Source organism: Aspergillus glaucus (genome assembly GCF_001890805.1).
Source record: "Aspergillus glaucus CBS 516.65 unplaced genomic scaffold ASPGLscaffold_28, whole genome shotgun sequence".
NCBI classification, from domain to species: domain Eukaryota; kingdom Fungi; phylum Ascomycota; class Eurotiomycetes; order Eurotiales; family Aspergillaceae; genus Aspergillus; species Aspergillus glaucus.
The window spans coordinates 214,716-235,855 of NW_019170480.1; the positions used below are offsets into that span (position 1 = coordinate 214,716).

General features: G+C 49.8%; 13 protein-coding genes across 13 annotated transcripts; 4 read left to right on the forward strand and 9 right to left on the reverse strand.

Annotated features, from left to right (window-relative positions):
- Positions 1-12: 12 nt before the first annotated feature.
- ASPGLDRAFT_180330 (uncharacterized protein) lies at positions 13-1,047 on the forward strand (the record flags this gene model as incomplete). Its single annotated transcript, XM_022542964.1, has 4 exons — positions 13-278; positions 332-608; positions 690-757; positions 806-1,047. The coding sequence occupies 4 exons, from the start codon at positions 13-15 to the stop codon at positions 957-959; spliced, it is 765 nt and encodes a 254-aa protein (XP_022396488.1). The 3' UTR covers positions 960-1,047.
- Positions 1,048-1,217: 170 nt separating this feature from the next.
- ASPGLDRAFT_52323 (class I SAM-dependent methyltransferase) lies at positions 1,218-2,825 on the reverse strand. The gene has a single exon (XM_022547728.1). It carries the CDS (start codon positions 2,738-2,740, stop codon positions 1,520-1,522), a length of 1,221 nt encoding a protein of 406 aa, XP_022396489.1. The 5' UTR covers positions 2,741-2,825; the 3' UTR covers positions 1,218-1,519.
- Positions 2,826-3,847: 1,022 nt separating this feature from the next.
- On the reverse strand, positions 3,848-5,156 carry ASPGLDRAFT_52324 (uncharacterized protein). The gene has a single exon (XM_022547729.1). The coding sequence runs from the start codon at positions 4,908-4,910 to the stop codon at positions 4,020-4,022; it is 891 nt and encodes a 296-aa protein (XP_022396490.1). The 5' UTR covers positions 4,911-5,156; the 3' UTR covers positions 3,848-4,019.
- A 293-nt stretch (positions 5,157-5,449) lies between these two features.
- Positions 5,450-6,843, forward strand: ASPGLDRAFT_52326 (uncharacterized protein). Its single transcript, XM_022547730.1, has one exon. It carries the CDS (start codon positions 5,881-5,883, stop codon positions 6,466-6,468), a length of 588 nt encoding a protein of 195 aa, XP_022396491.1. The 5' UTR covers positions 5,450-5,880; the 3' UTR covers positions 6,469-6,843.
- A 602-nt stretch (positions 6,844-7,445) lies between these two features.
- ASPGLDRAFT_52333 (uncharacterized protein) lies at positions 7,446-8,395 on the forward strand (the record flags this gene model as incomplete). The annotated part of the gene is made up of 3 exons (XM_022547731.1): positions 7,446-7,538; positions 7,776-7,800; positions 7,855-8,395. A coding segment is annotated over exon 3 (205 nt), but the record flags the coding sequence as incomplete, so codon positions are not given.
- On the reverse strand, positions 7,581-7,938 carry ASPGLDRAFT_52336 (uncharacterized protein). The gene is made up of 2 exons (XM_022547732.1): positions 7,855-7,938; positions 7,581-7,800 (listed from the first exon to the last, which is right to left on the reverse strand). The coding sequence occupies exons 1-2, from the start codon at positions 7,880-7,882 to the stop codon at positions 7,646-7,648; spliced, it is 183 nt and encodes a 60-aa protein (XP_022396493.1). The 5' UTR covers positions 7,883-7,938; the 3' UTR covers positions 7,581-7,645.
- Positions 8,396-9,815: 1,420 nt separating the features above from the next.
- On the reverse strand, positions 9,816-10,813 carry ASPGLDRAFT_52342 (uncharacterized protein). Its single transcript, XM_022547733.1, has 3 exons — positions 10,712-10,813; positions 10,315-10,654; positions 9,816-10,253 (listed from the first exon to the last, which is right to left on the reverse strand). Exons 1-3 carry the CDS (start codon positions 10,760-10,762, stop codon positions 10,012-10,014), a joined length of 633 nt encoding a protein of 210 aa, XP_022396494.1. The 5' UTR covers positions 10,763-10,813; the 3' UTR covers positions 9,816-10,011.
- A 108-nt stretch (positions 10,814-10,921) lies between these two features.
- ASPGLDRAFT_77432 (transcription factor domain-containing protein) lies at positions 10,922-12,739 on the reverse strand. The gene is made up of 4 exons (XM_022549895.1): positions 12,598-12,739; positions 12,059-12,546; positions 11,273-12,003; positions 10,922-11,214 (listed from the first exon to the last, which is right to left on the reverse strand). The coding sequence occupies exons 2-4, from the start codon at positions 12,518-12,520 to the stop codon at positions 10,959-10,961; spliced, it is 1,449 nt and encodes a 482-aa protein (XP_022396495.1). The 5' UTR covers positions 12,521-12,546; positions 12,598-12,739; the 3' UTR covers positions 10,922-10,958.
- A 377-nt stretch (positions 12,740-13,116) lies between these two features.
- On the reverse strand, positions 13,117-14,240 carry ASPGLDRAFT_69909 (NmrA/HSCARG family protein; the record flags this gene model as incomplete). Its single annotated transcript, XM_022549413.1, has 4 exons — positions 13,117-13,188; positions 13,238-13,410; positions 13,462-14,137; positions 14,196-14,240. The coding sequence occupies 4 exons, from the start codon at positions 14,238-14,240 to the stop codon at positions 13,117-13,119; spliced, it is 966 nt and encodes a 321-aa protein (XP_022396496.1).
- Positions 14,241-14,807: 567 nt separating this feature from the next.
- Positions 14,808-15,713, forward strand: ASPGLDRAFT_69910 (SDR family oxidoreductase; the record flags this gene model as incomplete). The annotated part of the gene is made up of 4 exons (XM_022549414.1): positions 14,808-14,847; positions 14,900-15,434; positions 15,484-15,583; positions 15,642-15,713. The coding sequence occupies 4 exons, from the start codon at positions 14,808-14,810 to the stop codon at positions 15,711-15,713; spliced, it is 747 nt and encodes a 248-aa protein (XP_022396497.1).
- A 574-nt stretch (positions 15,714-16,287) lies between these two features.
- Positions 16,288-17,954, reverse strand: ASPGLDRAFT_69911 (uncharacterized protein; the record flags this gene model as incomplete). Its single annotated transcript, XM_022549415.1, has 6 exons — positions 16,288-16,314; positions 16,507-16,800; positions 16,839-17,203; positions 17,253-17,406; positions 17,480-17,676; positions 17,732-17,954. 6 exons carry the CDS (start codon positions 17,952-17,954, stop codon positions 16,288-16,290), a joined length of 1,260 nt encoding a protein of 419 aa, XP_022396498.1.
- Positions 17,955-18,257: 303 nt separating this feature from the next.
- Positions 18,258-19,093, reverse strand: ASPGLDRAFT_136204 (putative thiol methyltransferase; the record flags this gene model as incomplete). Its single annotated transcript, XM_022541441.1, has 2 exons — positions 18,258-18,536; positions 18,593-19,093. 2 exons carry the CDS (start codon positions 19,091-19,093, stop codon positions 18,258-18,260), a joined length of 780 nt encoding a protein of 259 aa, XP_022396499.1.
- Positions 19,094-19,615: 522 nt separating this feature from the next.
- Positions 19,616-20,890, reverse strand: ASPGLDRAFT_29602 (SDR family oxidoreductase; the record flags this gene model as incomplete). The annotated part of the gene is made up of 3 exons (XM_022543870.1): positions 19,616-20,398; positions 20,453-20,735; positions 20,790-20,890. 3 exons carry the CDS (start codon positions 20,888-20,890, stop codon positions 19,616-19,618), a joined length of 1,167 nt encoding a protein of 388 aa, XP_022396500.1.
- Between the last annotated feature and the right edge of the window lie 250 nt (positions 20,891-21,140).

The window sequence follows — 21,140 nt, forward strand, 5'->3', positions numbered from 1 at the left end:
AAGATAAAAGAAATGTATCTTAAAAAAGCCCTCCAACTATCCCTCGCCAGCACGCTCCTCCCTCCTACACCACTCAATTCCCCGTCTCCATCCATCTCAGCAAACGCAGAAGAACCCGGCTACTCCCCCAACACCCCTTCAACAGTATCCGGAACGCCACACTTCGGTCAGAACTACGCCGTCCTCAACCTCGATCTAATCAACGGCCTCGTTGGGAATGTCAATGAGACAGATGTAGGGAAAAGGTGGATTAATGCGACTGCGAATTGGATCAATGCGTACCCTTTCCATCCCTTCCATAGTTATCAGATTTGGACTAACGACCGGTTAGAATCCACGAAATAAACCTCTCACCACTAAACATATACACAAGGATCTACTTCACAGAATCCTGGAAACCCGAAGTCACACCTGACACGCCGTTTTCAAAGGTCGTTGCACCACTAGGAAACATCACCGCCTCAGATCCTAAATCGCAGATCTACCCTCTTTTCAAACCAGCCGGTAACCGCAAAGACGTAGTCCTGCGCAAATCGAGATACTACGCCGGAGACGCGAACTCGCTAGAGGAGATTTTGAGGGTTCGGGGGGTTGATACTGTTATTTTGGTATTTTAGTCCATATCCTATTCTCCCTCTTCTATCATCATTCTCTTCCTTCCAGGACGAAGATTGACAGTTGTACTGTAGTCAGGAATCCGAACCTCCGGGGTCGTGCTGAGCACGGTATTTCGGTTATTCGATTTGGATTATAACATGTACCTCCCTTACACTCCATACAGGTAAAGGCACGCTAACGCACCCAGATATGTCATCTCAAACAACACCCTCGAAACATCCTCAAATGCACAAATCATCAACGATAACATCCTAACAGCAATCCTACCCAAGATGCCGGTGGGCGTTATCTCAGTTGAACAAGCGATCGCGGGCATAAAGCGGTCTGCTAGTCACGATTAGCTTCTTCTAACTAGCCGTTATTTCCCTTCCCGTTTCTGTAGATCAGGTATCCATGATAGGCATGGAAACATTCTCCGCGAGGCTTGGTCGTCGTGGCGATTCATGCATAAATAAACACAAGCACAACAATGACATAATTATGCATTGCATGAAATCACTCAGAAAAAGTGCATTGCTTTTCTATGTACACTCAATCAATCTATAATAATGCTGAATCAATGCCAATCAATAACAAGGACGATCAAAAAACGAAAAAAAAAAAAAAAAAAAAAAAAAAAAAAAAAAAAAAAAAAAAAATAGCAATATCAACATTAGTATGTACTGTACTCTGTACGCGTACTGACAGGATCAGGATTAGTATCTATCATAGTCTCGTCCGCGGTCGCAACGCCACTAACAAGAGGGAATGAAAATCACAAGCAGGAGACAAAAACAATGAAATAAAAATCAACCCATGCAAGCGCCGTAATGGTATTGTCGTCGGCGGGTCGTGATATGTTACACCGGAGGCAATTAGAAGGTAGGATGGTGGTTGGTGGGAGAGGAGAGGTGACAGGAGACTACCGCTCTGGCTTCTGTGCGATAATGCGATAACTCGTAGTGATCAACCGCTTATAATCCATCTCCACAAACGCCTCACCGTCCATACAAAGACGGTTAATGAGCGTTTTAAAGTGTGGCGGCAACACGCGCACCTTGACCAACGCAAGGATCACCCCGCGCATCGTGCGGAAGTACGTGTCCACCGTCTCGATCAGCGGCGCCTGCAACCCGTCTATACTAGCATTATCCGATCGCACCACGCTAAACCCGGCGTCGCTGAGGGCGTCCTCGAGGAGTTTGGGCGTGGGGGTGCCGACGGCGCCGATGAGCGGTTTCACGCGCCGCATGAGTGCTTCGTGCTCGGGGTTATTCGAGTCGTAGGCGTCGAAGCTTACCCAGTCGAGCATGGAGAAGCGCGCGCCGGGTTTGAGGACGCGGAAGATCTCTGCACACAGCTTGCGCAGGTCCTTGCTTAGACTAAACGCTTGGATCTGGTAGAAGGCGTCGAAGGAGGAGTCGGCGAAGGGGAGAGGAAGGACGTTGAAATCCTGCTCGACGAATTTGTTTTCCGTAAAGCCCTGCTTTGTGTTGAAGTCGCGCGCCTGCGCGATCTGGTTCGGGTCGATGTTTAGACCCGTGATGTGTGCGCCGGAGACGGCGGACATGTGTGCTGCGACACGGCCGCGACCACAGCCTAGATCAAGCACGCGGTCGCCGGGTTTCAGCTGGAGATCGCGCGTGATCGACACCTCGTAGAGTAACTGGTTTTCGAGCACGGAGGCCTTGCGACTCATAAACGGCGGGACGTACATCTTCTCGACGTCACCCAGGGCGCAAAGATGATTCAGCACGCCATAGTACGATTTCAAACAGTCACCCACTTTCTCCTGGTAATTGGGTCCCAGGGTCTCGACCATTTGCTGCTCGTTGGACCAGTCCAGGTTGTAGATGACATAGGAGGCCATGAAGTCATCGACCTCTTTCTGGTTAAGATTCGCCAAGTAACGGAAGGCGGTCCAGAAGCTTTTCCAGCGCTTGGGGGCGGCTGCGGTGTCGTTGAGCTCGGAGAGGTCGTTCCCTTGAGCATCTTTCTTGGATTTCCGGGACTTCGACTTCTTGCTCTTGGTGGTGGCTGTGATGCCGTTCAAGACGAGCTTCTGCTTCTCGGTCGCAGCGCCGTCCAGCGAGCTGCTATCGGAGCTCCGGCCAGAGTCGGGAGATGCGAGCGCGGTGGCCATTGTCAGGTTTCAAGCAGAGAGTGTAAAAGCCAGGAGCATGTCACGTCACGGTAGTGTGAAAGAAAGGGAAGGAGAAGATCTGAAAAAAAAAAAAAAAAAAAATTCAGAGGAAAGAGGAGAAAAGAGGGACAGAACAGGTTATATAAGCAGCATAGGGATCAACAGCAGCGATTTTCATTTGGCCCGGTTTGGGTAAAGAACCGGAGAGAGCAAGGGGAAAAAAAAAGAGGCACGATGACTCGCCGGAAGTGACGGCAGAGCCTGTCGGGCCGGAATGTGAGGCCGACGTTATATTCGATGTGCTTGTACTTGTGTATATAGTGCAGGACTACGGATATAGATTGATGGAGCTCGGACGGAAATGACGCATTTACCGCTTTTTGCATGAGTAGAAGTATACAAGATGAGTATGTTCTTCCGGTCAAACTCTTCAATGCAAACTCTCAACTCCGTGCTAAATCCGTGATCCGACTCCCGTACGCTCCGGCGCCTCTTATAAGTTAGCTCTACCCTTTACATAGTACCATGGTCATGATACAGTCTAACCAAACACCGGTCGGGATAGACGGGAGTGACTAAGCCCATCACCTGATGGTCCCTGAGATCGGCAACTTGGCATGCACGATGATGCAATGGAAACATAGGTGACGAGTGAGAGTATATAGGACATGTACACGGGTACTTGAAGATACAAACAAAGTAAAGAAACCAGTACAGATCTATGGTACAGATAAGTATCTACAGGTATTCTTGCACAGACTCTGCAGTGGGCCCAAACAAGGTTAGCGCACGCGCCGGCTAACTCGGCCCAGCCCTCGTGTCACTTTCCCAGTTAGGCAAGTACCTCCTGTCGCGCGCTTATCTAGGGCTGACTGGCCGGAAAAACCCCTTCTGTCATAATAGAGACGCGCGATACTCTAGATATTGAATACTTGTTGATTAACTAACTACATGTATTGCTATATTCATGGTATTTCCTACTTGTATCGACCATATACACGCTGATCCCCGTGCGGAGAAGGATTGCGATCGTCCGATCTCCAGCCCGCTAAGGGCGTCATTCTGCATACAACTGAAGAGGATTACACTGACAAGAGTCTGGAGTGTGGAGAGACAACTCATTGACCGCGTATGGAGTACTATGACATACTGAATGTCGGTATGATGTATGAGATCTGTCATATTATGTCGTGACCATGTGTATAAACAAAATGCTATCATATAAACCATAAACATCACATATGCTCTTTACACTCTCCCCGTCATTTTCTTTTCGACACTATATCTGGTGAGGATATCCCTGTGGGTACTGGGGGTATGCCTGCGGGTACCCCTGCGGCGCCGCCTGCTGTGGCGTCAACAACGGCGTCGCATTGACCTGAACCCCTCCTGCCCCAGCCCCAGCCCCAGCCGCGTCCTGTGGCTTTGGGTCATTCGCAGCGAACATCATCGACATCCGATCAAACTTGACCTCCCCGTTCGATGCCGCCGCCTCATCTGACACCGGAACCATCGAGTATGCCGATGAGCCAGCCTGCAACAATGCCTTTTGCTCTTCCTTGCGACGGCGCATGATGCGCTTACGAATAGCGAGCGCAATAAAGACGATCGCGATTATTCCACCAAGCGAACTGAAGGCTGCGATTGCGGCGATGTTGCCGACGCGGTTGCGTTCGGCAACTTCGGGCGAAACCGTGCTGGTTGCGCTGGAGGTGCTGGTCGTGGTGCTGCTGGTGGATGTTGTTGATGTGCTGGATGTGCTGGAGCTGCTGCTGGAAGAACTGGTGGAACTGGTTGTCTCCGACGAGGTCGTGCTGGTCTCTGACGAAGTGGTTTCTGAAGAGGTCTCTGAACTAGTCTCAGAGGTACTTTCCGCAGTGGTTTCCGCAGTGGTTTCAGCGCTCGTTTCAGCGGTCGTCGCAGCGTCAGCCGTCTCCGTTGCGTCCGTCGCCGTGTCGGAGTCGTCCGTGGAGTCGTCAGAGTCCTCCGTAGAATCCGCTCGCTTCTGCTTGACGAGCGTCGTCCATGTTGGGGCGCTGCTGGGTGGTGGTGTTGGGTCTGGGATGCTGACAGTGCGCGCAGGGAGAGCCTGGGCGGGAGTTTGCGCCGGCTGGTCGGCGCATGCCAGCAGACAGAGAGTCTGTAGGGCGAGAAGTATTGACAGTTTCATTTTTGTTTTTTTCTGCTCTTGTTCTTTTCTTCTCTTGAACCTCTTCTCTCTCACAAAATCCGAAGCAGTGAGGAATGAAGGAGAAAAATCGTCAAAGGAAGGAGAAAAATAACGAGGCTGAGCGGTCTTTATCTCTGCAACCATTCAGAGCCCGCCATGAGACCGCACCAACCAACGCGGCCACCCCACTGTGAACTGTTCCAATAGGTATAGGGCAGTGTATTTTTAGTATAAGGCTAATTCTTTATCCAGCTTTGCATTAGTTACGCGCTGACTTTGTTGCGACATCTTTAATATAAAGCAAGACAAACAGAAGTACTATCATGCACGTGATATTACCTGACGCGCACGTGATATCACCTGACGAGCACGTGCAGGTGGCTGGCAGCGGAAATTTCTGCCTGACATTCTCATCGGCGCTAACTAGTTAACCAAGTTAGTTAACTACATAGTTAGTTAATTAACCTGCTGCCTGCCTGCCTGCTGCCTGAACATAAGGCGGACAGATCATGTGACTACCCAGGCAATGTCGGCAATCTCCGATCGTCATGGGACCCATTGGGTATATACAAATTCTTCTTCAGCCTCAACCTTTCCACATCGGGCAATCTAATCTATATGGAGCCTTGTGCCGGTACGGAATACGGACACTGACTACTATGGAAGAACCGTGACTCAAGGCGCAGGATCTCCGCTAAGGCCCTTAGTTCCTTGGCTTTGGTTCCTGGACCAATGCTAAGCTTCCGGTGTAATTTCACTTACTTTTTTGACTTTTTGAGGTTCGTATTTGGGTGCTAAAATGGGGGTCTACAGGGTCTTTGCGGTTAGGCTGAGCCTTGCAGAGTCTGCCTGGCGGTGTATATAAGGATCAGGGTCTCAGGGTTTTTGTTCGGAATTTTCTCAGCCAGACAGACACGGTCAATTGAAATCCTCCTACATCAATATAACGAATCATCCAAACACCATCAACATGAAGTCCTACATCCCCATCCTGGCCCTAGCCACCACCGCCCTCTCCCAAACAACCACCCTCAAAGTCTTCGACGCCGGCGAATCCGCCCTCCCCCTAACCGACATCGCCGCCAGCGTCGTCAAAGTCAACGCCCTCGAAACAATCCTCGCCCTAAACTGCGCCCCCAACGCCACAGCATCCGTCTGCCCCCTTGAAACCCCCTTCACTCTAACCTACGGCCCCTCCACCGCAACCCTCAACGCCGCCTACGCCACCAATACCCGCGGCGTGCAGGCTAAAATGTCCCTCCTCGAGGGCTGCGACATCGTTTCGTCGACGCAGGGCGCGTCGTGCTCCATGTCTATGGTTGTGGGGATGAGTGTGCGGGGTGTTTCGACGTCGACGACTACTAGTACGACTACGTCGTATGGGTCGGAGGATATTACGTATCGCGATTTGGCGGTTACCGCGGGTGTGAGCAAGTTGACTGCGCCGGAGGCTACGCAGACACCTGAGGGGGGTGCTGTTCCGGGGGCTGTTGTTAATGGGAAGGGGATTGGGGGGCTGGCGGCGGCGGCTGTTGCGGCGGCTGCTATGTTTGTCTAAGCTTATGCTTATGCTTATGCTTATACGTAACGGATGCATTTTGGCTATGAGCCCGCGGTGATGTTTTGTTTTGATTTCTACTGAAAATAATCCGCTTTTATACCCTTGTCAAATATATACCAATTTGGTTAATACACACAAAAGAAATTGTTCACTATCTTGTGCGTAGATATATCTCAGATATAACCTGCCTCTGCCCTCAAACTGCACCCGTGGATGATCTCCGAATTCGAGTCATATTGCCAAAACTTTATGGAAAACCGTGTAAGAGTCCGAAGCTACCCCCGAGCATACAGACTAATCTCTCTCCTTTCAGTACTGGGAAAAGGCCTTGAGCGCCTAATAGCCTGCAGAATGGCATGGATTGCTATTAAATAAAAAATCCTCCACCCACAGCAATTTGGGGCTCTCCCACTGCGTTCTGCAACAGACCTAGCCACTGCTTTGATCCATGATGTTGAGGAGGCATGGTCATGAGGTCTGAAAGCCTCCATGCTCACACTGGATGTGCAAGGCGCTTTCGACACTGTCCTATCAGGACGACTGATCAGATGACTTCAGGAGCAGGGATGGCCTATTAATGTGATCCGATGGGTAGCTAGTTTCACCCAAGGTTGAACAGCCAGCCTCCGCCTAGGGAACCACATGAGTCAGACTTTCCAGGTTCCAGCGGGTCTCCCACAAGGCTCCCCAATCTCTCCAATCCTCTTCATGTTATTCATTGAGCCCATCTTCAAACAAGGCTCTCTCCGCTCCCGACGTGGCTGATTTGGATATGCTGATGACATATGCCAGCTAGTGGCTTCCCCCCTCCTTGGAGGAAAACTGTACAGTGCTCCAGCACTGCACAGAGGAGCTCAGGCAATGGGGAGCTAGAGAAGGCCTCACCTTTGACTTCAACAAAACAGAACTGCAGCACTTCACATGTGGAACCAACCATTCCAACCCCACATGCTCTATTCACACCACTCAAGGCTCACACAGTCACACCTCCCCCTCCTGGCGGTGCAACACACTGGCTAGGCATCTGGTTTGACTGGAGGTTGAGCTTTAGCAAATGCTGCAGGACCCTTGTCACGGGCTCGGAATAGAAGATAATAACGAACTGAATTCCTATCTTGACTATTGTAGCCATCAACGAGAATATCGAATCTGGGAAGGAAAAAGGAGAGGAAATCTATCTGGCGAGTACAGTCTCTATATAGGCCTTTGTGCGATGCGGCTTGAGCCCTTGTTTGTCCATATTGCTTGTATGGCATCTTTTGGCATGTTGGCACTGTTTGTCTGGTCGTTGAGCCGTCACAACCCTGGCTGCCAAGGCCAGACAGACAGCTGTTGGTATCAAATCACTAACCAATACAGTCAGAGGGACTAGGGCACACCTACTGCAGCAGGCTACAATCACCTGTGTCATCTCAGTCCTTTGCTATGGGGCTGAGGCCTGGTGGCCGGGTTGAAACAGGCCCAGGCCCAGGAACCAGGGCTCTGTATCAAATCAAGTTGATTCCTCCCTCTCTCACCTTGACCAGGTACTCAGAGATGCTCTCCGAGGTACTCTCCCAGTATACCAGACCACCCCCATTCCAGCTCTCCATCAAGAAACTGCCATTCCCCCAATGGAGATCATCCTTGACCAGAAGCGCACTGCGGCCAGATTGCGTGCCTTCAGTTTAGACAATTGCCACCCAGTTTGCAGGCACATATTCCAAGCGCAATTTTTTCCTGCAAACACACACCTAACCCACAATCACCTGCCATGGCTGGAGGGGGTAGAACAGACTGACCCTCTGTTATATCCCCCCTGGCAGGCAGAGGACCCCAAAACAATCCAAAATATTTATTCCACCCAAGACAGGGCAGATGCAACCTTTCAACAGTGGGCTGATACATGCCCTCCACTCTCCATGTTCCTCTTTCCTGATGGCAGTCACTTGAGCAACTCAGACACTGTGGCTGGCGCCGGATGGTATGGATACTGGGGAGTGTGGAAGCAGGAATCCACCTGTGGCCATCTCTCCCTGCCACATCATGAAGTCTTTGATGCAGAGGCCACCGCAGCACATGAAGGACTGAAGGCAGCCATCAATAGTGTCCAGGCCCCATATACACAGAACCTATACCTCCTCCTTGACAACCAGGAGGTGGCACGACAGCTGCAGGGCCTTCCTAGAGGCTCTAGCCAACAGACCATCCAGGCTGTTCAAGAAGCCATGGATGCCTGGCCCAACCGGTCCTCCCGGTGCCCGGCTATCCCACCCAGGCAAGTTCACGTCCACTGGATTCCTGGAGACCTGGACATACTGGTATCAAAGGGAACGAGCAGGCAGATTTTCAAGCAAAAAGAGGAGCAAGGTCCACTCCACAGACCAACTCCCCTCCTGCAAGATACACCTGGGCTCACTGGACATTGAAGGAAGAATTCTGGTGATGATTTCAATCTTTTTGGGCTGAGAACGCACCACAGCAATATCAGGACCTCTCCATAGGCCTGGATAAACGACCCCATGAACTATCTCTCCCCAGAGCCACCCTCGGCCGACTCCTTGCTGCCCGGTCAGGCCATGGAGACTTTGCCCAGTACCATGAATGGTTTAGACATGAAGATGCAAAGATAGAATGCTCATGTGGGAGCCAAAAATCCCCCCACCACTTCAGCACTTCTACTTCTGCCGGAAAGGCCACAAGGCATCCCCACATCCATGGGGAAACCAGCAGGTAGATGAAGTCCTGCGCTCTAAGTCAGGAACAAGAAACTTCCATGAATGGTTGCAGAGGTCTCACTTTTACCGCACGATATGCCCCGCGCTGCCGCGCACTAACCAACTCCACTTCAAAACTCTTCATGATCTTCCTCCTAACCCCCCTCCTTCCTTTTTTTCGCCTCCCCCTTCCTCCACAGAATGTGTGCGCCACTGAACGCGGCCCCAATAATCATAGGCGGGCTCCTATGGGAGAGCTTTTGCAAGCATGTATGATAAAATTAGCTTAGCTACTACTAGATAGGCGAGTCCGCTCCGGGATCTCGGTGGGCACGTGACCAGCGCACGTGCCACTTTTCCGACGTAAAATAGAAACTACTATTACTATATGCAGAAAATAGCTGAAATGGAGTGTTTAAAAAGCAGTCAGTCTCGTATCAATCAAAGTAATATATTTTGCCCTATATACAAGTAATCGATGTTTTGCATCTTCTGATCGGAGATAAATTCTAACTCCGATTGACCGTGATGAAAGTCAAGGTGGATTAATAGTTGGTCCGATTACCGAGGCCGACATACCCCTCATATACGGACACACACACTCGGTTTAGACAAAACGAGTACTCATTCTATCATCTTGGTGTCTATAGAGATCAATGTTATCCTCCTTAGTGTAATTAAATTCGTCGCCTATAGCCTCGTGCTGTCCGGATAATCGACTCCCCCGACTTCCCCGATACGGAGGTTTAACCGCTACATTGGTTTATCCGTTTCAGACCGGATGGTATATCCACGTGACTCGGAGCTAGATTATTGATGCCTTAGGCGCCACGAGTAGCCTTCTCTATGTACAGCTCCATCTTTTAGCTATCTCAAGTCCCTCCGCAATAGCAACAACCCTCGTTTCGACCGCATACCCTTCACTCTCAAGCTTTTTCAACTCCGAGAAAAGCGATGCCACAGGGACGGTAAAGCACTCGATAAACTCACCCTCCTCCGGTTGCGCTTGGGGCTGCTGATTCTCCGGCAACGACAAGTCTACGTCCACATAGACGTACCGGAAGTTATTGTTACAGAATGCCGGTGCTGAGTTCGTGTCAATCGGTGTCGGTCAATCAACGCGAGAGCAAACAGGCACAGGACTCACAATTGAAGAGAAGATTCCCTTTACTCTCCGCAACTACACCCATATACCCCGTTTCCTCCTTCAACTCCCGCACGGCAGCTTGCTCCGGATTTTCCCCGGCATCGATCATACCTCCGGGAATCTCAATGGCTATCTTGTCGATGGAAGGTCGGTATTGCTTCAGCAGCAGAAGTTCTGGACCCGTGCTCTTGGGAAAGATGGTCACCACGCTAACCCCGACGACTGAATTAATACCTGCGGGCCGTTTTTGATACTCCCCGGATTCCCAGGAGCGTTGGACACTATTGGGATCGAGATATGTTGTTTTCACTAGGCGTTTCCATTGGGCTTCTTCGGCGTTCTGTCTGCGTCAGACGGGTTTTGGTTTGGTTACAGGCAGAATTAGGATTACACGTACCAGCGGGCCCCGAGAAAGGATTTTGGGCATGGGGTATTTAAAGTCTGGCATATCGTCTCTTTTATTTATGCTGTATTGCTTGTTCTATTGGATGGTAGAGGTTGACAGGATTTTGTCCGGTCGGATGCGGGGCAGCGGGATCCGATTATTTGCACCCGAGATACTATTCTCTGCCCTAATACCTCACAGGATCGAATTATAACATCTAATCTGGTATTGAGATGGTTTCATTGATATAATTAATTATTTACACTTGAGTCCCGTTTTGTCGTGCCTTAGCGATTGCGCATTCGCATAACCTCACAAGTTCGGTGGTGAAACCATCTAGGAATCGCAAGTGGATTACTTCGCCCAATGTGAGCTTCCGGATGGGGATTCTTCGGATCAGGTCAGGGACTTCACGGAGTATATTCATGTGGTGGTTTATTTCGGAGTCGAGAGCATTGTGGAGGATGTTACGGAAGAGGGTGAGAATGGCTGTTATAGCGTAGAAAAGGACGACCCTGTAGTGAAGTTAATACAAGGGCTATATGGAGTACTATTGAGATGATATCTACTTACCAAAAGCATTCTCCCTTGACCACCGGCATTGCAGATTTTAGATAAGAGAGCGTGGACCGGCTGGCATTGATGGTAAGGCTGATACTGGAACGGATTCCATCATGTTCAGGTCCATATTCTTCAGAGTATTTGCATCGTTCACTCGCTTGGTGGATGATAGTCACGCAATGGTAGTACGCGAGTCGCAACATGGTTGTCTGCGTGTTCATCGCAACAGCAGGTGTCTCGGGTGAAAACCATAGCGTCGGACGGAAGTCCGAATGCAAGGAAAGTCTCCACTGCTCCAGCGCCTCGTCCAGCTTTAGAATAGTTGACAAAATCTCAGTATCTGCTTTGCGACGCGCGCTGGCGGAGTAAAACGCTTGGTATGCTTCGGACTTTATCTGTGAAAGACGAAGGTCGAAAGGATAGAGCGGGACTGTGTGGTCATCGATCGACAAGGTTTCCCGTAGAATATTTGAGTCCTGTAGCTGTGCGTAGCCTGTTGGAAGGGTGAGGTCGCAGCATGTATCATGAATTGAAGGTGGCTGTCCAGTTCTTAGACAAATATCTTTGTCGAACGAATAGCACAGCCAGAAGAGATCGCGCAAATGGCACTCTGGAATACTCTTGTTGTATGATTGAAAGCTATCAGATGGTGCATGAGCACCGAAGGCGTATAGTAGTCTGGTAGCGATTGACACGGAGACTGCTGCAGCTTGCAAGTCTCCTAGGAAGTATTGAAATTGCACCTGACATCTGTTAGGATTCATCTTCCTTTTTCAAAGAGCCGTATATATCACATACAAGCATTATTAAAGATTGCAGTCCATCGAGAGTCATTTCCTGCGTAATCCGAGCCATGAAGCTCTGGGCAGCCGAAGCATAAGAGCCACAATCCATAGCTCCGTGCATGTTATCATCAAACCCAAACTGAGTTACCACAGACAGAAACGCATAAATGCAAGACTTAGCACTAGCTGAGCCAGCAATGTGCGCCGGCCCATAGGCAAGATTTAATGTTCTAGTGAACAGCGATTTGCTGATCACCGGGAAGACGGGGATGTGGAGCGACGAGCAGTACATCTCCGCGTAGCTCTCGACAATCAACCGGTTGGGAAGTACTGGGATACTAGACTCAGTATAGAGTCGATATGTGTTCGCCCATGGGAGTTCAAGCGTCTCGAGGTTGACCTTTTCTCCTGTTCGGGATTCGATCCATTTCCGGCCTGCATCGGAGAATAGGTCAATCCCGTTGAAAGGGCCCATGGTCCCTGCTCGAATTGGCGAGACATCTGAAGAGCATTAGCTTTCATATGATTGTATCGAGATAAGATTCACCGTACATTGACGATCATCGGCATGGGTCTCTTTCGCCTTCTCGGAGGACTGGTTTCCTCGGCCTCTACCCTGAGAGCGTGCTCCCGTGTCGGAAAGTCTACTGTATGTGCAAGCGAGATTATGATGCTTGCACCAATTGCATTGTGGAGACTCTGCATCGCATTGTATCTAGAGCAGTTAGCATCACTCAACATCTTGTACCGTAATGCATACCTTTTTCCTGAAACATGAATCGCACACCTTGCGCCTACGCCTCTTATACCGCGATGCTTTCGGCACTAGATCTTTGGGCATATCTGACACTATAAACGCCTGGAATTCGAATAATTGACCGGTGACTGCTTCCCCTTTGCCCTTTGGTGTCTTTTTTATATCTCGGCAAGAACCAATCAGATTATTTTCCGCTGAGTAATCGGATTTCAGCGAACTAACTAAACGTCATGATACAAAAAAGGAGAAAAATATTCATTTCCTTCAAGAAAACTACCGGGTATGGACATGTGTCCTCATTTTTCCAATACGCTTCAATTCCTCTTCACCGGAAGCTCATTCTCACGGAGGAAATCGGGCCATTTCTGGAGAGACAAGCCCGGGATCTGTTCACCTGTTAGTTGACCGTCGGATATATCATGAGAATCCACATACCTCTCTGGCTTGAACAAACTCCTCCCGAGCATAGATGTTCCCGAATTCCTCGAAGATCAACAATTGCTCTGCAAAGTCCACCGCCATTTCCGCAGACATGCCGTCCCGAGATTCGAGGATCTTCTGGAACTCATCGGCGCTGATCTTACGGTATTCTGTTGAGATGTTGTATCCTAAAAAAGATGGTCAGCCGTGTTTCAGATGGGGCCCTTGTCGCGACATACTCTTGCCTAGTGCAGCTAGCTTCTCCGCCTCCGAGAGGGCTTGGGAATAGAATGCGATTGTCTTGGTAAAGTACTCCGGGCCAGCCTCGAGGACAGTCCATACGAGTTTACCTGTGTCAGCAATAGCAACATTGGGCATCACCGTGTCCGGGCTATGTGGGAACAAGAGAGTATAGACCCCATTCGCATCCGGCACAGGCAAATACCTCTCCGGAGATGTGAGGCAATTCTCAAAATAATTCGGAAAAAGAATGGTCGTGGTCTTCGCCCACAATTCCGGCTTCTCACGTTGGATATACTCAGCCACCAGACTCTTGCTCTTCCAGTGATTAACCTTCATAAACCGGCCACCAGATAGCCTCTCTGGGTCCGGTAGCGCACTCCAGACAAAGTGCTCGATAGTCGGGATCCGGGCCGCAGCGTCTGCGATAGACTTGCCTTGCACAATTTCGACAGAGGCGGATTGCTTTTGCCAGAAGTCGGTCAGGGCATATATGGCGTGCGCACCGGAGAAGGCGGCCGCGAGGGCATCAGCGCCGGCGTCCAGATCGGCGCGTTGGACCTCAGCGCCTCGCGCGGCGAGAGATTGGGCTGCGGGCTTGGTAGGGTTACGTGTGATAGCCCGGACTTTGTAGATGTCGGGGTGTTGGAGGAGCTCCGATACCACGGAGCCGCCCTGTAGAGACTATATTAGCGTTTTGCACAAAGAAGGAAGGTATATGGGCTGATCAAACCTGTAGGCCGGTAGCACCGATTACAACAACTGTTCGAGGAGCCATATTCGCTTGTATTGAAAATTTAAGAGAATGTATTTTGATTTGATATGATTAATAGATGATCGGTTCTGAGCAGGGCGAGGTGGCCTATTTATATCCACACCTCGTGATAGAAGCAATTCCAAGTTTGTCATAAGCCTTGGATCTGGATCTACTTCTTGACAAACATGGAGTCTCTTTTGGGTTCCTAATTCGGGTTTGTACCTTGTAGATCATCTCAGCACCGCTTAATCATCGGATTAGGTTGCTTGATCGCTGTAGATCTAGGCGATCGAGATCGGACTCGCTGCATAGCAAGCCCGAGTTCCGAAGTCCTCTATATGCAATACAGTCTAGATTAACAAGCCATGATCTTTGGATTTGAGTCATTACATAGGGTCTGTCGGTGTCCGAATACCCTTCTGGTCCGATTGGATCTTCTCTCTACCGGATGGATATGGTCCGCTTAATCATCGGAGATACTTAGGATAAGGGCTCAAATAGGTGAAGGGCTCACAAATTAACATTGTTATTCAATGGTATAAATGCATCATGCTCTCAGTCTCTTGCCTGAATGAATCCCACACCACAATGACCCAAACCGTCATCCTCATCACGGGTGCAAATCGAGGTGAATCAAACAACTCCAACACACCATTAGCCCTGATCTGACTCTGCCATAGGCATCGGAAAAGGCCTTGTAACCACATACTTGGCCAGAGCAAAGACCACCGTCATCGCAACAGTTCGGGAAGGATCAGTCGAGAGCACCTGGGGACTACATTGTCTGCCAACGGGCCTTGATTCACAATTGATCATTGTCTCTCTCAGTCTCGATATTCCATCCATCATCACTGACGCAATCCACCAAATCCGAACGGAGCATCACATCGAGCACATCGACCTCGTAATCGCCAATGCCGGCATCTGCAACCACTGGGGACCGGTGGTGGACATGAAAGATTCGGACTTGATGTCCCATTTCGAGGTGAATACCTTGGGACTCTTGAGATTGCTCAGGGCCACGGCTCCATTTTTACTGTCTAGCAAACAGCCCAAGTTTGTCTATATATCTTCCGAACTAGGGAGTATCTCCGGAGTTGCACAATCGTCGCCTTTGACCGCTGCATATGGAGTTTCGAAGGGGGCGGGAAATTACTTGGTTAAGAAGATCGATGCCGAACATGCGGATCTTGTTGCATTTTCGACTGATCCTGGGTATGTCTACCATGTTGACTGAATATACTTGCTCGCTGACATATGCCAGATTTGTCCAAACAGATATGGGCAACCGTGGCGCGCAGTGCAATGGATTAGAAAGAGCGCCGATGACTATCACGGAAAGCGTCCAAGGAATTGTCAATCAGGTATGTATAATTACTTGCGTCCAACATATCAGAGACCTGACTTGATTTCACTTTCCAGATAGACGGGGCCACCAAGACCACGACATCTGGTCAGTTTATCAGGTATAGCGGTGATCGGTTGCCGTGGTAGATCGTATAACTAGTTTACAAATATTTGTAACTTGAACCATAATATAACTGATCACACTTGATATCCAGCCAGTAACCCTTAGAAACGTTACAAGTAATGTGACCAAGTATACATTCATTACGAATACCCTGTCCAAGCGCTAAAAACCTGCATTTACCCGCGTATAGTAGGACAGAGTGGATGATATCAAGCGTATATAATGGCAAACATCCACTATATCAACCATACTCTGTCAAATCATTCTCTATACTTGTGTTGTTCGCAACGAAATTCACAAAGTCTCCAAGATACTCGCCTATCTACTCACAATCTCCTACCTTGTCGATGAAGCCTTACAGAAATATGCGGATAACATATTATCCATGTGTCACTCCCTTGTTTGCTCTTGCCTACCGTCCTATATAACACTCTAACAATTCTACAGAGTCTAAGAGACATTCGAGCCACTAGGTGCCAATATTGTGCGAATTGCAGGCTCTCCTCCTAGACAAAGCTCGATGTATAACTGACACTTGCGGAATCATGGTTTCTTTTTATGGTTTTAATTGCTGATATGGCATATGCTAGGGGGCTTTCATTGAATAAGCTCAATGCTGTCAATCTGGGTGATGATATGTCGGTCAATGTTATTGAGGTTTGAGCGATGATGAGATGTCAGGCGATGTCAAGTATATGTTTCTTCTAAGCAGCGCTTACTTGAATAAAGTAAATCGAAGAGGTATGCCTCAAAAAATCAAGCATTTCTACATTACTGTGTACCGCGAGGACCACATCCACAACATCTAGTACTCACCATCTCCACATCTCCAAACTCGCTCACTCCCCACAACCTCTCCGGCATAGGAGGCGGCTCCTTTATCTGCTCTTGAATATGTCTAGAAGCCTCCAAAAACCTCTCTCGCACCTTCCCCCAAGCGAGCACCTTATCCACCAACTTAAAGTCCCGTTTCCGGAACTCTCCATCAACAAGCACATGCGCGACATCCCCTGGATTCGCATGCAACACCACAGCCGCGATGGGATCACTCCATCCCAGCATATTCGGCGAGTCGCCGTTAAACACCACCAAATCAGCTTTAGCACCGACCTTGATTACACCGACATCATCGCGGCGCAGGGCGCGACCGCCTCCTCCACGGGGAAGGGATTCGTCCTTGGCAGTTTCCCTGCTTCCAAGGTGCGATGGGATTTAGTTAATCGAACGTTTTGCAACCAGAGACTGGTTTGCGAGAGCATGTCCCCAGAGAATGTCCAGTTTGTGTCGAGGCCTAGGGATGCTTGGTCGCTGATTAGATGGCCGGTGGTTTGTCCGTGGCCGAAGTGGAATTCTGATTCGGGGGTTATTGAGATGAATTGGTTGTTCTCGCGGGGGGGTGGGGGGGTTCCTTTTTGATCTGATTCCGTGAGGAAGGGGGCGTGGGAGTAGATTATAGGAAGGTTGGTGGTTTGGAGGGCGCTGAGGTCGATGTCCGAGGGTGCGGTTTTGCGGGCTGTACTCGTTAGCTGGCTATTCAGTTGTTTGGTCGATAGTTGACATACCAGGCCAGGGACCTCCCAGATGATGCATAGCGATGGCTCGGATGTTCAACTTTCTAATCATCTCCCGCATGTATTTCAAATAACCATCTGGATCATTGCCAAACAAACCCGACAACCCATCAACCGAAAGACCCAACTGCACCGGTGACCCTTCCTTCACTTTACCCCCCAATCCTCCCCATCACCTCCTACTGTTCCTTCATCTCAAGCCCCTCCCTCTCCGCAACATCATAACACCACCACACCCTCGCCCCGCTATCCACCGCCGCATCGAACCCCGGCTCAACAACGTCCGCCTTCCAATTATTATGCGCATGCTCAACATACGACGTAACACCTCCATGCAGTCCCTCAATATACCCCTCCAACGAACTGATATACACAACATCCGGTGTAAACGCCGCCGTAGCGGGGGACATATGGCCTAGTCATTCGAAGTACTGCGATAGGAAAACATTGGGTCCAATGGTGCGGTATACTGTCTGCCATGTGTGGATGTGAGTGTTGGTAAAACCTGGAAAACACTATTTTGCCGTGGACGTTTATTATTTCTGCATATTGGGGGATTGGGAAGTCGGAGTCTTCTGAGATTGCTGCGATGCGGTCATTTTCGATTATGATTGAGGCCTTTGGGAGGACGCGGATTGATTGGGTGCTGTCGTCGAAAGTCAAGGCGGTGCCATCTTTTAGAACTTTGGTCATGGTTATTGTATATGGTGAAAATAATCAATTGTTGAGGATGGTGCTAGCTACTCTGTATATTGACGGTTTATATCGACCCCGCGAACCCACGGTCGGTGTTCAGTGATGTCGGTGTCCGAGACATCATTGCTGGACCAAGCTATATCGCCATAGAAAAAAAGAGTTGCTTATCAATGTAGAATAAATGGAATAGTACGTGAGCAAAGCTAACGATGCAGAAAATACATACAGCGCAGGGACCGCTTGCTAAGAAACAAATATTCCAACGAAAGCATCGATGTCCATGATAATATTGCTCCATTCTCACCAACACCAAATCGAAACCCGATCTTGAATAACACCCTGCGCATCAATTCCGTTGGCATGCGTCCGGTCAGGCTCCCAATATACCACACGTTGAAGGCCGGGCTGAGTGAGATGCTCAAGGTAATCCTCCGATAGTGCCATGTACGGCGGTCCCATTTCCGAAGGATCTAGATGTCGAGGGTATTCGAGACAGATTAGACGACCGGTTGGAGCGAGGAGTTGTGCTTTTCGCTGACCCCATTGAGGACGGAGGGATGGGTCTAGTGCGCAGAAGAACTATATTTCAATGAGTGACCGACCAGGGATGGGGGGCGGGGCCGATGGAAACCTACCGAGTGGTCATAAATCACGTCATATTCTCCCCGTCCAAGCCCTAGCCCTTCTAGCCATGCATCATTGAAGAAATCGCCCTGCACGAAAGTGACATTTCCCCGACCAACCTCTTCATCTCGAACTGGGTAATCATCCCGCGCTTTGCTTCTGCTCTCCTCCGCTTTGCACAACTGCACTGCCGAATGACTATATTCCAGACCATACGCATCGTACCCGAAGCTGGCGAGAAGAAGGACATCAAGGCCACTGCCGCATCCGGGTACAAGAGCTTTCTTTCGGTATCGTCGTCCGTGCTCGTCTAAGGTTATCGGACCCCCGAGGATGGACCGATGTTGGAGGAGGGTGTCTTCGAGGGCTGGGTTTGAGCATCCCATATCCCAGTCTACATAGTCGCCGCCTCGTTCCCAAAGGTCTGCCCAGCCTTTGACGTAGGCTTCTTTCCCGTACTGGGCGAGGAATTGGGGGACGACAGATGTGGTGGTGGTGGTGGTGGTCGCCATGTTGGATTCGAAATGGTTCTTTTTTCGCCGTGATTCAAGTTCAGGAGATTGAATTCGAGAATGCTCTGAGGATCTTGAGATCTTTTATATTTACCGTGGTATCGGTTTCTCTTCTTCAATTCGATTGATTTTTCAGCTGCGGGGTCGGCACTGCTGCGGCTGATTGAGGCGGCTGAGATGAAATTTACAGTATGCAGGTTGTGGCTCCACCCACTTCATCAGTTGTCCGTTGAGAGCTGAATTCTTATCCAACCTATGGGAACTGCATCCGATCTAGGCGCTAGGTTCAGCGGTTGCCTGGGTTAGCCGTGAACCGACAATAGGCGAATGTCTGCTGACGTTGGGGGGAGTTGTACGAGATTTGGGGGGTTGCACTCGGATCCGAGCATCAGCTACGGACTTGGGGAAGATCGTACCTTTGTGTGGAAATATACCTAGAGTTTTGAAGTGGAGAGGGTTGATTTGAATATCTACATAGAATTCAATCTACACACACCGACATTCTAGACAGAATAAACAAATCTAGCTAGTCCCATTCATCAAAAGCGATGCTCTCGTAGGAAGCAGTCCCGCATTCTCATAAGACCGGAACGTCTCAATCCACGTCTCGAACGTGTTATCCATCCTCTGCCACCCGAACTTCCTCGCCTTGGTGACCGAGGAAATCGTACACCACGACTTCCCAATAGCCCAGTTAAAGAACCCCCAAGTCCCATAGTCAAAGGCTTCAGGCTTACCACCGTACTTCTTAACAACAGCTTCCCAGACAGGACGCTTATCCTTGGCCCACTCGACCATGTCGATTTCGTTGGCCAGGATGTCAGCCTGACCGGCTGCTTTCTCGAAAGTCAACTCGGGGGCCTCAAGGCCGAAGTATCTAGCGGCGTCTTTCCAGAGATACTTCCAAACAAAGACATCGCCGTTGCAGTGGTTGAAGACCTCATCCTTGCAGTGCTCCTGGGTCGCCGCATAGACAGTCAAGTCAGCCAGACTAGGCGCGTACGAGTTATCATCGATCGAGTTCCAGAGGTATTCGTTTCCGGGGAACTGGGCTGGTTGATTAAGTTCGCGACAGATGAGGAAGTAGATTGCGACGGTTAGGGCCTCGGACATGCCGTTTGCGTGTGGTGCGAAGCCGTTGATGGCGTTGGGGCGGATGATGTTGTGCGACCAGGTGTTGCGGCGCTTTTGCACTTCGCGGATGTAGTCTTCTTGGTCGTAGTAGAAGTTGTAGCCTTGGTCGTCGTAGCGGGGGAACCATTCTTCGAGGGGGATGCGGACGGGACCGAGGTGGGCGCCGTAGTACTAGATCCCTATCAATGAATGCTATCTTCAGACGGAAAGGAGAATGGGGCATACCTTTCCACCCGTCTGCAAAGAAACACGCTGCAACTTCGGGCAAGCCATATCAACGGTATCCATAAAGTTCCTGAATAGCGGGATGTTCTTCTCCTTCAGGACCTTGAAGTCGTCGGTGTGGACGTACGAGGTGAAGAACGCGTGCGTGACCTCGGTGCAGAAATTGTTCATGATGTCCACGATCTTCTCAACAGGATCGAGAAAGTCAATGGCGATGAACTCGACCCGGTGGTCGGTCCAGGTGACAGGCAGTGGCCGTCTGGATGTCACGATGATCTTGCTCCTGCATTCGCTATGTCAATAGCCAGTCGGATAAGTGTACTGTGAATAGACATACCACTCCGTCTGGTCCTTCTTGACCAATTGCTCAATAATAGCATGGCCACTGATGCCATTGGCACCGGTGACAAAGGCGACCTTTCTGGGTTGCAGGACCATGGCTGAAGTATGCTTTGACTGAAAGTTAATGAAGTATATGTATGTCCGAAGTCAACTGAGCCTTGGGTCTCTGCGAGCCTTTATACCCGGTACCTGAAACGCTATATTTATTAGCGGCAGCTAATTTTCTCGTCATTACTGGAAACTCACAACCCAATTTAGCGTTCTTGTTGTTATTCCGTGTATTCCGTGGTCGTCGATATCGGTGCACGGGATTTTGGCGGAACTGTCACGTTTCCGTGGGAATTCC